This window comes from Episyrphus balteatus, chromosome 1 (assembly GCF_945859705.1).
Source record: "Episyrphus balteatus chromosome 1, idEpiBalt1.1, whole genome shotgun sequence".
NCBI classification, from domain to species: Eukaryota; Metazoa; Arthropoda; class Insecta; order Diptera; family Syrphidae; genus Episyrphus; species Episyrphus balteatus.
The window spans coordinates 137,577,078-137,592,288 of NC_079134.1; the positions used below are offsets into that span (position 1 = coordinate 137,577,078).

General features: G+C 31.8%; 1 protein-coding gene across 1 annotated transcript; it reads left to right on the forward strand.

Moving 5' to 3' along the window:
• The first annotated feature begins 4,321 nt into the window (after positions 1–4,321).
• LOC129906389 (odorant receptor 43a-like) lies at positions 4,322–7,055 on the forward strand. Its single transcript, XM_055982137.1, has 7 exons — positions 4,322–4,623; positions 4,675–4,813; positions 6,015–6,285; positions 6,372–6,471; positions 6,544–6,645; positions 6,753–6,860; positions 6,949–7,055. Exons 1-7 carry the CDS (start codon positions 4,327–4,329, stop codon positions 7,048–7,050), a joined length of 1,119 nt encoding a protein of 372 aa, XP_055838112.1. The 5' UTR covers positions 4,322–4,326; the 3' UTR covers positions 7,051–7,055.
• Positions 7,056–15,211: the final 8,156 nt, after the last annotated feature.

Sequence of the window (15,211 nt, forward strand, 5' to 3'; positions counted from 1 at the left end):
CAATAAAACACGGCATTTTGAGATTGCATAAGAAGTCTTGCATATACTGAAAAAATTATCTGAAGAATTCCGAATTGGACTTAAATCCGAAAAAAAATTACCCCAATCCTCAATGTCAGCTCTTACTCAAACAAACACAAACAGCTGTTTCAGAATTTGGAGGGGGCTCGACCATCTGAGCTGCCTCTAAATCTCTAAGATTTACGAGCAAGTTTGAGTTAATCATGTACATTATGATGAAATCAGCTAACAAATAACATGATCTTGAAGGCTTGGGGGGGGGGAGGGCTTGAGCCCCTGAGCCCCCCCTCAATACGCTACTGCTTGAGAAGCAAGAAGTCGACGATTGTTCAAATGTACACAATCATTGACGTTACTGAGAAAGCTCTAGAAAAAAGGGTCTTTTTAGATATGTTTGAAGTTTTGGACAAACAAGAAGAAGTCTTTTTACTAAAATTAAAATTAAGGATTTATGAACAATTTTATTAGAATATTAAGGCTTGATCACAACGGGAAGTATGCCATAGACCGGGTAGTGGTAAGGGTACTTGTATGAAAAAAACTCCACACCTGAACGTTGATGTGTCAGTTTGGAATTTTTTTCATACAAGTAGCCGTACCGCATGTACCCTTCGGTGTGGCCAAGCCTTTATGTTCCCGTACCGCTACCACTACCGCATACCCTTCCGGTGTGTTCAAGCCTTTAAGAGAAAAGAATTTCCCGTCCTAGACTTGGTAAAAAGTATTCAGAATTTATAGAAATAATGACTGGCGGGACACCACAGGGTAGTATTCAACGGCGTATACAAGGGGGGGGTTACGGGGTCATGACCCCCCCCAAGAACTCAGAACTTAAAAAAGAGTTTGTTATGTGATACTGAAATCTCTTGAGTAAGATTATTTTCAAAATGTTGAAGTTTTAGAACATGAACGAAAATTAAAAGTAAAAAAAATTTTTGGTATTCAAACAAACTATTTTACCATATTATTTTGGGGATGTGGTCATATTTTTAGCGAACGCTATGCTGGATTAGGATTATTTTGATTCGTTCGATAATATTAGTTGAGCTGTGCTGTAGAGTTTTGTATGGAAACAAAATCCGGATAAGTATTATATTCAAAGCTTTTTAAAAGAAATTGAATCTGGTAGGTACACAAAAATAATATCTTAAGGGCAAGACACTGCTTACCAGCAAATAAAAGAAGCAGCCATATCTTCTATTTTTTTATATGATGAAGTGAATAAAATATGTTTTAAATAGGGAAGCTTTCTGTGGCCTTGCTGTGTGGAGGTCAATTCTGTTGATAAAATTCGTCATCGGCAAAATGTTAAAGAAGGATGTCATTTCTCAAATCATTTTAGTTTTTTGCAATGTTCCAGTTCAATACATTCGTCTGATAAAATTTGGTTAATTTTGTTTGCTTACAGAATATAACAGTATTTTGTACATACTAAATTTGCTAGATCTGTTGCATTTTTTGAAACAACTATGGATTTGTTAATCATCAATGGCCAGCCAATTATAGAAGCAATGTAAGCAACCTTATCTAAGGCAATTTAAATATTATTATTAAATATCAATTAGGGCTAATTTTTTGAATAGTTAGATAAACCTAAGTTAGAGCTTATTCCTAGGAATAAAAGTTTTTTTTTTATAGTGACATTTATTCTTCTGATAGTCTATCTGACGATTGAAGAAGCAGGGCTTAATCTAATAAATACAACTGAATGTTTTTTATATTGTAAACCGCTGATTAATACCTGAAAACGGACGAATCCCAAAATATCGCCAAAATTATTCTTTTTGTCTTTACTATTTTAATAGAGGTATTTTAAATTCCCATACAATTTTAAAACAAAATTTAAAAAAAAAATATATTTTCAAATGCAATTTTTTTTACAAAACTTTGCGAGGCGTTTGCCTGAGGTTAGGAAGACTTTTAATTCAAAAGTTAAAAACTGTTATTAAGTAAAAACGATTTTTATTTTAACTTTCTGGGCTAGCGGAAAACAATGAACAGTTGTTTTAAGGCAAATTATTCAATCGAAGTACTCGTATAGTACATTTTATTTTTAGGAGAGGATAGCCTCAATTGGTCAAAATTAAAGCCTAGTACGCTGCTGATAAGAAACGAAAAATCCCATACAAAAATGAAACAACGAAATGGTAACCCGAAAATTTCGTTCAACTTTTCGTTCTGTAGTACGCTGTTCGGCACAACGAAATTGAAAGTCTAAACTTCTTTTTCGCACACAAACAATTGCCGGGGACATTCATTGTGTGTGGAAAAATGACATTTTGAGTTTTTTGTTTGTTTTTGTTGTTCATTTTGTCATTGCATGTCTTTCTGCGATGCGTGTTTGCTTTTTTTTCATTTATGTTTTGCAATTTTTGAGTATTTTTCGGTCCAGTTTTCGCAAGCATTTCGTTGTCCTCGTGGAGACCGACGAAAAATTTCGTTTCACATCAGCAGCGTTCTAGGCTTTAAGGCTTAACGCTAAACTTAAACGAATCTCATAACGTTTTTGTTTGGTTACTTTTAGAACTACATTCGGAACTTTTCGATTCGAAATGCAAGACGCACAAATTTTAATGTTTAATAATTCAAAAAACCCATTTTCAGGTTTATGCCTGCTATCAAAACTTTTGAAAAAAAAAAAAAATTGGCATGACCCCCCCCAAGAAGCAAACCTGTATACGCCCCTGGTAGTATTTTAGGTCCAATTCTTACCTATTGATGATGTCACATTGCAATAATTATAGCGCGAGAAAAGATTCATGAATCTAACATATTTAACTGCAAAATGGACATAAGGGTGTGCAGTTTTTTTTACCTTCATGGGGTAAGCCTTTGATAGGGCGGAGGGGCCACTACTCCACCAAGAAGTACCTCTGTTAAGAAAAAAGCATACAAGATGTTCTAATATGGGATACCTAGACCAAATTAAAAACGCGATCGGTTTCATCCTCGCGGGACCAATGATCGTTTGTTTGTTATCTCTAAAACTGGTGATGTAAGCAAAGTTGTGTAATATTGTCAGTGCATATATGTTCCCGGGTGTGAGCAGAAGGAACAAGATGCAGACTTTAAAAATTTTGTTTTGCTTATGGGTGGAGATTTGAATGGACTGACAGAATTTTGTATGGTGAAGAGGGTGACAAACAAAGTAATCAGTGGTACAATCTAGAAAAAGAAAAAGGCGAAGCATTTATCTCTATTATGAGAAATTATCTGTGCGATACCACCAATAGACTTCAAAACGAAAAGTGCATGGTACAAAATATGTGGGAATCTCGGCAAACAGATGCTTAATGAAAGCGAAGTCACTACTGCTTGGAACTTGTAAAAGAAATAACCAACGCAACAAAAAACATGCTGATGGATCGATGAAGTCAAAGCAGTGATATCTAGGAAAAATCGCTTTAAATCTTTGTCAAAATGCTCGTCTTATACTATAAAAGTTGCAAAGAAAAAATGTGTTCAGCATAAAGCAGAGAGTCCGGAAAGCATATATCGTAAACTTAGTGAAATATCTGCTCCGGCTGCAGATGCAAACCAGGCTTTTTAGGAAACTGCAGCATGTCAACAAGAATGTAGCTATCTTCAAATTTGCCATTCAAAAAAGGAGAATGCTCAGAAAATTTGTTCACCAAAGTTGAACTTTTTGGCAATTGATGAAGAAGTTAACTCTTAAAAAACTTTGGTTAAAAAATACAGTGCTCAACTTTAAAAGACTTCCAATCAATTTAAACTCTTGTATACCATTATAATATGACAAAACCAATTCACTAACAACGAAAACTACAACATTTTATTAGTTTCCATTAAATTTTTTTGGTATCCTTCAATATAACCAACTTAATTGCAGCATACATTTTCGATAACCATTATTTTAATCACACTCCCAATTTTGAAAGTTTCATAAGTTAGCTGATTAAACCATTTATTCTAACAACTGGGTATACTTCTATCCCCCAACTATTTTATTATTGAAAAACTCTTCATATCACTTCCACCATTTAGTAGCTTTTTCAATTGCTAACGATAACCAATAGTTAAAAGCACATATATGAATATGCAGAGAAGTGCCAATTTTAATCCCTGTCCATTTTGGTGGAATAATAAATTTCATTATATCCAAATAAACGACCATCATTAAGTTTAGCAGCACCAGGTGCATACACTTGCCACATAAATTTTGCAACAGATTGTCATTTTAATCCAAAACGATTCGATCCACCAAAAAAAAAAAGAAAACAATATAAATCATTTTGCGGAATGCAATTTAAAAACATTTCGTTAGTAAAGTTGTAGCTGAGTAAAATGAATTTTGAAAAAATTCCCATTTTATCAATTAATGTTAGGATTTGGAAATTTTGGTCAATAATATTGTCCCATACCTGGCGACGATATGTTTTTGTTGGACCGATTGCTGTTATGAATGTACTACAATTTGTGTTTCTTTATCAAAAATGGGGCCAAGTGGATACGTTTATATTGAATGCTTTTTATGCTATAGCCATCTTTAATTCATTACTTCGAACTGTGATGGTCATATTCAATCGGAGAAGATTTGAAACATTCATGTCAGAATTGGCGGTTCTTTATGTTGATATTGAAGTAAGATTTAGTGTTAAAAATGTTTAAGAATAATGCTATTTTTTATCAAAGGAAAGTAACAATGAAGCTGCAAAAGAAATTCTTAAAAAAGCCACTCGAGAAGCTAGGAAAATATCTACCTTCAACTTGACTGCATCGTTTTTTGACCTAATTGGCGCACTTATTTATCCCGTTTTTAGTAAGACCAAAGGTAATTCACTCTTTTTTTACTTGCGATATAGGTACTATATGTATATCAAGTTATGCATTCGTACAAAAAAAAAAAGTTGAGATAACATTTTTCCATGACATTACGATGGTAGACAATGCCAAAAAAGTATGTCCCGGAAGTCCGTCTGTCTGTCTGTCTGTCAGTCTGTCTGTCTGTCTGTCTGTATAAGAACCTACAGCCTAAACGGATGGACCGATTAATGTCAAACTTGGTATGTAGCGTTATTTGGCGACTCTCCAGAGGGATTTTTGGAATTAATTTTTTTGGACCAAAAATAACGGTACTTGTCATATACCGATTTTAGTAAAATTGAAATATCTCAAAAACGGCTCCAACGATTTTGTTTAAAAAATTCAAATGTTAGTTTTGAGCTAAGGTCTATATTTCAATGAAAAAATTTTTTTTCGAAAATCATTATTAACGGTACCTGCCATAGAACCGTTTTTTTTAAATTCGAATATCTCCGAAACTTCTTATTCGATTTCAACGAAACTTTTTGTGAAGAAGCATTTATATAATTTAAATATAAACCAACAATAAAATTTTCAAAAAAATAATTTTTGGATTTTTAAAAAAATTTTGAAATTTTTTTTTTGAAAAATCAATTTTTCGAAAACGGGACATTGAATTTTTTAAAATTTTGTTTTTAGATGTTGATTAGTGATTTCTACAAAATGGCATACCAATTTTATTTTCAAACTTTTTTTCCCAAAAATTATTTATAAAAAATGGTTTTTTAAAAAAACGGCTCTAACGATTTTGAAAATTTTTTTCCTAAAAATGCACGTTAATATATCAATCAAAACTGCATACTTATTTTGGAGGGCAATTCAATTTCAGATTTTATTTTATTTTTTTTTTAAACGAATTTTATTTTTTTTCTAAATTTCTATATAAAAAGTCTTAAAAATTTAAGCAACTTTAACTCCAAGAGCAAGTTCGTGCGACCCAGTCGTGCATTTTATTATGTTTACTATAGTTTGTTGATTAAAAAACTATTTTTTAACGTTAATTTTACTTGATTTAATTAAAATTGTATATGGTACACTGTGGTGTATACGTACTTTTTTTTCTTAATTTTGTATTTAAATGCAAATTTGGCTGTACAAGTTTCATTTTTTTATAAAAACCTGCTACCTTAAGCAAATTTAACATTTAATCTATTTATATTCTGATAAAGTTCATCCGTTTGGAGTTGCGATTCCCGGTGTGGATGTCACTTTGTTTCCAGTCTATGAAATCATATATTTTATGCAGCTTTCGTTTCCTGTCATCCTAACATCAATGTATATGCCATTTGTGAGTCTTTTTGTTGCATTTGCAATGTTTGGAACAGCTGCTTTGAAAAATATCCAGATGAGGCTTAGGAAGTTGTATAGTCAACATAAATCCGAAGAGCAAATGTATCGTGACCTGATTGCATGCATTTCCTATCATGCTAGAATTATGAGGTGTTTTTTGTTTTCTTTTTGTTTAATGACATTAATATGTGAAATTAATTAAAACTAAAAATATTATTACTTTCTTTCAACAATAGATTTGTAGAGGATTTAAATTCTCTTGTAACATACATCCTTTTTGCCGAGTTTATGATTTACTCTGTGATTCTTTGTGCATTGCTCTTTTGTTTGAATATTGTGAGTTTTATTGCATTGAAATAATATTAATGAGTTATTTTTTGTTTCATAATGAAATTATATTGTTCTCAGCTTGAGTCGTTTATGCAGAAAATTGCAGTTATAATGTACATTATGACAATGTTATATGTACTCTTTACATATTACTGGCAAGCTAACGAACTTTTAACTGAGGTAAGTTTTTTTTCTTTTCAATTTACAATGGAAATGATAATTTTTTTCAACTTAATCCATTAATGCATTGCATTCTACCGGATACTTTTGGGGAAACAAAAAAAAAGAGCATTCAAGTTTCTATTGCAGCATATGATGTTGAATGGTTTCATTGCAGTGCACGATTTAAGAGGACATTACTCTGTTTTATAATGAGGACCCAAAAACCATTGGTGGTAAATATACAAGAGTATACATTACCTACATATGCACTCATGTGTGTATGGTTTACTTAAGTAAATTAAGTTTTGTTTTTATTTTTAGATTATGCTTGGGAATATTTATCCAATGTCACTGGAAACATTTCAATCACTTTTAAATGCATCATATTCATATTTTACTCTACTACGTGAGGCATATAAGTAAATTGGGTCAGTAAAATTTGGAATGATTTATACAGGTTATTATCGTTTATGGAGCAGTTATTTTTGTAAGACAAAAAAATATTTGTGATAATAATTTTCACGATGAAACAATAAAAATCATATGAATCAAAATATTTATTTATTTAATTTTTTTTGTAACATTTGTTGAAAACAGAAAAAAACTTCCCTGTTATTTTGAATAAAGTCTGAAAACAATCATGTTTTGTTATAAAGCAATTATTTACTGCTCCTGTAGCTTTTCAAAAGCACCAATTTTGGTTATTTGATAACATAATAGTTTAAGAAACGACTCTTAGCTTTAAGCATTTGACAATTTGACCAAATTGTAGTTTTAAGCCTTATAGCCTTTTCACACCAAACCCAAAAACGCGGTTTATGGCAAAAAGTTTTCAAAAACCCGAAAAGCGTTCACACCACAAATTTACAGGTTTTTGTTTGACGTTTAAAATTTTTTGACATCCAAATGTCAAGTTTTCGATGGGATTTAATTTCTGTTGTTTAAATCAGCTTGAGCTCACAAAATTGATCAAATAAAATGAACTCTGATAATTTAAATATAATTTTATTTATTTGGTCGTTAAATTGTGTAGTTTCATTTTAATTTCTTCCGGAGAATAATATATTGGCCGCCCCAAAAATTCTTTAGACATTTTGATGTAAATATGACTGTTTTTTCGGCTGCCTTTGAGCTGTGGCTCCTTTTCAGCCCAAAGTTCCAAGAGGAACTCTTCATCTTCGGTCCCCCACATTTTTGTTTTTGTTTATTTTTTCTGCTCTGCCATTTTCTATAATTAGAAATAAAAAAAGAAATTTGATTTATATTATCAAAAAAAATCAACAAACCGCATTTGTTTTCTTTGCCTGTCAGTTCTTTTTTTTTTGTCCGCTGAATTGTTGCTGAATTCCTCAAAAGGTTTGTTTGGTTATTTTGTTTGGAGTTGAATGTTTTAATTTTCAGGTTTTTGGCGAGTTTAATCAAAAACTTGTGTTTTACGAAAACTTGTGGTTTATGAAAAATGTATGGAAAAACTTGTGTTTTTGATATAGGTTTTTAGGGTTTTTCACAAAAACCGCGTTTTTGGCTTGGTGTGAAAAGGCTATTAACATTGGTCTTAAAAGTGAAAAAGGGACAAATATTAAAAAAAAAAAATTCAAATGTACCTAACTATTTCTTAAAATTTTTACCGACTGGAAAACTTACAAAAGTTATGTAGCAAGCTTAGATTTCGGTTAGAAAAAAATAATTTTTTTTTCACTTTTACTCTGTACCTAATTTTGTACTTTATCAAAAAGTGATCAATGTAGTTAGGCCTTTATAGTTAAAAATTATGTATATATATGTGTCCTTGATTACACTGGCCAACACATACAAATTTTCTAGAGTGTTGTTTATCATTTCTTACTAAATTTAGGGTGCTGAAACAACATTAGTTTTTTTCTAGCAGCTCTAGTTCTTGAGTTATTCATACATGAAAAGGGATAGAAATTCATACAAATTTTTTTTTTGTTAAATTTTTTTTTTAGTAAAAAATTTGTTTTTGTATTTTTATTTTACAACTGAACCAAAATACAATGCATTCAAAATAAATTTTTAAAACAAAACTTTAAAAACGCTTGTAGTAATAAAATCTAAAAAAAATAGTAGTATGAAATCACCCCAAAATGTGAAAAATTAAAATATCTAAAAAACTAGAGCTCCTAGAAAGCAACCAGTGTGATATTTTAAGCTTAGTGAGCCCAAATGCAATAGATTCGACAAAAAATTTTCTGGAAAATCTTAACAAACATTTAAAATAAGCATAACTTTAAAATTAGTACGAAATTACACCCAAAATGTGGAAAACTTAAATATTTCAAAAAATAGAGCTCCTAGAAATAAATGAGTGTGATTTTTAGGTTTACTGACCCTTAATACATTAAGTTTAATATAAATTTGTCTGGAATAAACGCTCAAAATAAGGAAAACTGAAAAATTAGTATGAATATTCCCCAAATATGAAAAATTTAATATTACAAAAACTAGAGCTGCTAGAAAGAAACCAATATGATTTTTGAGCTTACTGAACCCAAATCTATAAAATTAGATATAAATCTTTCTGAAAATTTTTAAAAATTTGAAAATTGTTGGCCAGTGTTATTAAAGTGGACTAAGTCACTTTTTGCATTGGTTTAAGAAAAACTTATATAATAATTTTCTTAAAACGATTTAATTGTATTTTTTTTTATGAAATCACTGAAGGAGCAATAAAGAAATTTATTTACTGCAGTTTCTTCTTCAAATAAACTTTACCCCTTAAATAATAATAATTTTTAGGCTAGATTTGATGGCATTTTTAGGAGTGACTTAGTCTACTTTCATAATTATGGGCACATATTATGTAGATGAGTCCGTGGCATTCTAAATTTATTACTATTATTGAAACTTCCGAAGTTTGCAAACCAATTGTTATCATGTTGAAAAATGAAATCTAATGTAATAAATAAGTTATTAAAATTCACTTAGTAAAAGTAGATTTTTAGATGTTTTGTAGTTTTGTAGTAATCCAAAGATAGCAAAAAAATTAAGTTTTATTTACTTGAAAGAAGATTTTTTTTATTATTTTGAACCTGAGCAAAACACCCTTTTTTTCCTTTTCTCTTATTTTCAAGTAAAAATATATTTTTAATCAAAATCCAAACTTTCTAAATTTAAAAACTATTTATCATACTTTGGAGGTAACTTCTGGTGCCATAGTATTTTTTTTGTAATTTTTCTGCAGACAAATAATAAATCTCTAGCTCTGCCAACTCGACCAGAGGAAAACTTTCGCTTTCATATTTTTCTTTGAAAATTGCTGCGACATTCCTTAGTGATTTTTGTCGCATTGTTTCACATTTTTTTTTTTTTTACTTTAATGTCTGAGTCTAAATAAAGAATAATTTTTGTGCGAATTTCTCTTTCAATATAGCACTTAAAAGTCTTGAAAGAAGGCAGGTATTTTTTTCTTCAGAAGAAGAACAATTATTTAAAAAAATCTCAAATGTCTAAAAATTACAAAAAGAAACTTTTGCTTACAAATTCATACCTTCCCGTGTAATGATAATGAGTATCCTTAAACTTAATTCGTTTGCTGTTGACGCGACGACCGACAACGAACGTTAGGTACTCATTGTTAGGTTAACCACCAGAACATTAGACAATCTTTTTGGGTGAAAATACTGGTATTAAAGTAAATGGTTATTGCTAAATTACAAAATAAGAATCGTCCACCGGAAAATTAACAAAATATACAGAAAAAGAAAATGATTTCGTTATCATTTCTATTTTCCCGAAGGATATCAAAGTCATTTTTGTGTTGAAATAATATATTTTGAATGGTCTATGTAGGTGCCTTGTGGCGCGGTTGGTATACAATCTAATACGGTACCTACATAAGCAAATATTTATTGACGTGTGCCAAAAGGCTTTTCGACCAGACAAAAATGCCACTACCCATACTTTTTACTCAAATAGGGGTTATAAGACTATGATTCAAAAGCAAAGAAAAGTTGTTGTGGAGACATGACCATCATGCCTTTGAGGTTTTTGGTCCTTGGAAATATTACGGAAAAGTCAACATTTCATCTTTTCATGTAATCACGAAGGCAAATACAAAATAAAATCCTCTAAGCATTCTGTTTAAGCATTTTTTCCTAAACAAGGATGTAGACCAAAGGATTGCAGATGATATAGTATATCTATACATGAAGCTGGTTGGTGGCCCGGCCGTCTCGACTAGGATACAGAAGACACAACAAAGTGCAGGGATTTTCATTGCAGATGTAGACTATTTGCATTTCGATTAGGATAATGCAAAAGGAAGAGTTTTATAATAAAAGTTGCAAACAGGAAAATTATTTGGGTTGCCATAGGGAAGAAGTCTTGTTTAGTTAAAGCTCTTTAAAATTTGGTTATAATGTTGTTTTGTATAAAAGTCATAAAAAAGAAGCTTATTCGTACAAGAATGTTTACATGAAAGTTGGATTTTTGTAAAATTAAGTTTGATTTAAAAAATAAAGTTACAAACTAAAAAATACACAAAAACAATATTAACTTTGTTACGTTGTTTATTATAATTAAACTATAACATTCGAAACAGTCAGATCGATGCAACTGGTGACTTATTTGTCACCTTTATTTAAACGTTTCTGAACCAACAATGGACTTGAAGTGATACCAAGTGTTATACAAATTCAAGTAATCAGTTTGAGCGATTCGTCTGTGTTAAATTAAATAACAAATTTTGTAGATACAAAAAATGTACCTACAAATGTATGAAAATAACAAGTTTTTTTTTTTGTTGACCACTCACTCGCCACCTAATCGGACCCTTAAACTTACTTTCTGACTGACCCTCGTAAAAATAATTAATTTCTACGACTTGAACTGATTCGCTTTTTGCAGTGACCTTAAACAAAATGTAAAAAAATTGAATTATATATTTTTTGTATATCCTTTAGTTAAACATAAAACCAATCTTATCATCAACATAAAGTTCTCATTACTTACAAAAAACAATAATTCATAATAAGTAACTTCTTAATACAGACACGCGTTGCTAAATCCCCAGTTATGGACAGTTCGTGTGGTGAATATTCGTTATTACATCAGAATCAGTAATACAACCAAGTTTTTATCTACGTAGTAAATGACCACATTTTTTTTTCACCCAACTTCATATCCCACAATCGACGATTGTCCTGACTAAAAATGCTACAAATAATAGCTCCATGCTCCGTCACAATCTTAAGAAAAAATATTTTACGATTATTGTTTGATGTCGGGCATAAATGCTAGCCTCTAAGTCTCATGCATTTTTGTACCCATCTTTTAATTAGATTTTCTTTCCACGTATTTTGGGTGTTTTTTTGAAGTTATACTTCTTATGGGAGGGTGAGTATGAAAATTCACTTTTTGACAAGAATGTCAAAGGGATTATGACGCGATCACCATGGGTAGCAGGGATGTCGTTTCATCTTTAGAGTAGTCAGTACTTTAGTATTTAAAAATGCAGTACGCCGTACGGCAAACATAAAACACACAACACGTTGCAAGTTACATGTGGCAAGTTGCATGTGGCAAGTTGTATGTGGCAAGTTGCATGTGGCAAGTTGCATGTGGCAAGTTGTATGTGGCAAGTTGCGTGTGGCAAGTTGCATGTGGGAAGTTGCATGTGACAAGTTGCATGTGGTAATTTCCATGTGGCAAGTTGCCAGGGTTGCAAAAAGCTCACATATCAGCTTAGCTCACAGATCAGCTCAAATTTGAGCTAGCTCACTTTTGAGCTAGGTTCCATAGCTGAAAGTGAGCTGAGCTGAAAGTGAGCGCCCCCAACTTCCAACGCCTATATCCCGGAATTTTGAAGAAATTGAAAAATAAAATTTTTGATGCCAAAAGGTAGCGGGGACTCTAACCTACATTTGGGTACAACTCTTATCCCTGTAGGTCCACGCGTTCTCAAACCGGGAGAGCTTAAAAGTAAAAAAAAAATAGGCACGATTCTGAAAAAATTGGCATGATGTGGCGGTTTAACATGGAAGGCGATTTTTTAAAAATCTGACAATGTGCAAAGCGTAGGCCCATGATACAAGCTATCATTTGGCATCACTCCCAAAAATTGCTCTCAAACGGTTTAGCTTCCAGGAGCGTTCAAAGATTCGGGGATTTTTCGAAAAAAAATTTTACCCTTACTTTCAAACACGATTTTCTCGGAATTTTGAAAAAAATCGAAAAACCGGATTATACCACTATCGGGTAGCTGAGAATATAAGCTTTCATATGGCACCACTCCCCTGTTTCTAGATCAAAGCGTTCGAACGCCTATATCGCGGAGTTTTGAAGAAAATGAAAACAAATTTTTTGATGCCAAAAGGTAGCGGGGACTCTAACCTACATTTGGGTACAACTCTTATCCCTGTAGGTCCACGCGTTCTCAAACCGGGAGAACTTAAAAGTAAAAAAAAAAATAGGCACGATTCTGAAAAAATTGGCATGATGTGGCGGTTTAACATGGAAGGCGATTTTTTAAAAATCTGACAATGTGCAAAGCGTAGGCCCATGACACAAGCTATCATTTGGCATCACTCCCAAAAATTGCTCTCAAACGGTTTAGCTTCCAGGAGCATTCAAAGATTCGGGGATTTTCCGAAAAAAAATTTTACCCTTACTTTCAAACACGATTTTCTCGGAATTTTGAAAAAAGTCGAAAAACCGGATTGTACCGGAATTTTTTTTTTTATGATAAAAAAAGAAATATTTTACTAAAAAAAATAGAAATATATTTACTATGAAAAAAACCAAGAAAAAAGATCACGAAAAATTATCTGTTTTATTTATAAAAATATCCATGTGTTAAAAAAAAGAGTGTGTGTACACATGTACACTCGACTGAAGTTATACTTCTCATTCAGTATACATATATAAATGAATTTCATTTGATATTTTTAATTTCTATTATTAAATTAATTAATCCACACTTCGTTTTTTAAATTTTTATCAAGTGAACAATAAATTAATTCTTTCATCCTCCTTGCGTCCATGTAGTTTTCAATTTAATCTGTGAACTTTACTCATGTTGTGCGGTTCAGAACGTACTATATATGGTTAACGAAAGTAAATGATTGCGCATAAAATGTACGATATGGTAATTTTATGAGAATTGTGTGTGCTTCAGCACTAGTCTGCCGTGCTAAGCAAAAAGGGCGCATATCCATTTTTGTAGTTTTGAGATAAATGCATTTTACTGATAAGGGAAAAGGTTGAGAATTGTAAATGTGCTCAATTTCAAAAATGATTTTAAACAACTTTTAGTAGGAAAATTATAATTTTTAGTTTACACAACAATTAAATATTGTTCAAGGTTCCCAAATGTGTATCTATTTTTTTTTAAATTTTTAGAGTTGTAGGTAGTAATAAATGCATTTTTCTATTGAGGAATACAGCGGAGTAATATCGTTGTGCTCATCTTCATTGACTGTTTTGAGCCACTTAGAATTGAAAATGCGTTGTTTTTAGTTAACATATAAATGAGGCATTGTTTCAGGATGTCAAATATGCCTTTAAGTCAATTTTGGATTTTTGGCTCATGCGCCCTTTTTGCTTAGTACGGCAGTAGTAGTATAGTACGGCAGTAGTAGTAGCAATATGCAACTTGCAGGGTTGCTACAAAGCTCAAAAGTGAGCTGAGCTCAGCTCGCAGCTCAGCTCAAATTTTGAGCTAGCTCACTTTTGAGATATGTACCATAGCTCAGCTCATTTGAGCTGAGCTGAAAGTGAGCTGAGCTGATGGTTGAGCTGAGCTGTTGGGTGAGCTAAGGTAAAGTGAGCTGAGCTGTGATGGGTGAGAGGATACATTGATTTTTATTTGGAAAGTATAATGAAATATGAAGATATTTTAAACTTTTAAAAAACACCATAGCTTAAGATGTTTGGTTCTAGTTATTAATGGAATTATTTTAACACATAGATATTTTTATAAATAAGACAGATAATTTTTCGTGATCTTTTCTCTTGGTGTTTTTGATTGTAAATTTTTCTTTTTTTATCATAAAAAAAAAATTCCGGTACAATCCGGTTTTTCGACTTTTTTCAAAATTCCGAGAAAATCGGTTTTGAAAGTTGGGGTAAATTTTTTTTTTTCGAAAAATCCCCGAATCTTTAAACGCTCCTGGAAGCTAAACCGCTTTAGAGCAATTTTTGGGAGTGATGCCAAATGATAGCTTGTGTCATGGGCCTACGCTTTGCACATTCTCAGATTTTTAAAAAATCATCTTCCATGTTAAACCGCCACATCATGCCTATTTTTTCAGAACCGTGCCTATTTTTTTTTTTTACTTTTAAGTTCTCCCGGTTTGAGAACGCGTGGACCTACAGGAATGGGAGTTGTACCCAAATGTAGGTTAGAGTCCCCGCTATCTTTTGGCATCAAAAAATTTATTTTCATTTTCTTCAAAATTCCGCGGTATAGGCGTTGGAACGCTTTGATCTAGAGACAGGGGAGTGGTGCCATATGAAAGCTTATATTCTCAGCTAGCCGATAGTGGTATAATCCGGTTTTTCGATTTTTTTCAAAATTCCGAGAAAATCGCGTTTGAAAGTTGGGGTAAAATTTTTTTTCGAAAAA

What these genes read in the sequence shown, in the direction of transcription:
- LOC129906389 (XM_055982137.1), top strand. Translation starts at nt 4,327, where the DNA reads ATGAATTTTGAAAAAATTCCCATTTTATCAATTAATGTTAGGATTTGG. An exon ending in TATCATGCTAGAATTATGAG is followed by an intron (nt 6,286 to 6,371) that starts GTGTTTTTTGTT and finishes TTTCAACAATAG; the next exon opens with ATTTGTAGAGGATTTAAATT. An exon ending in CTAACGAACTTTTAACTGAG is followed by an intron (nt 6,646 to 6,752) that starts GTAAGTTTTTTT and finishes ACAAAAAAAAAG; the next exon opens with AGCATTCAAGTTTCTATTGC.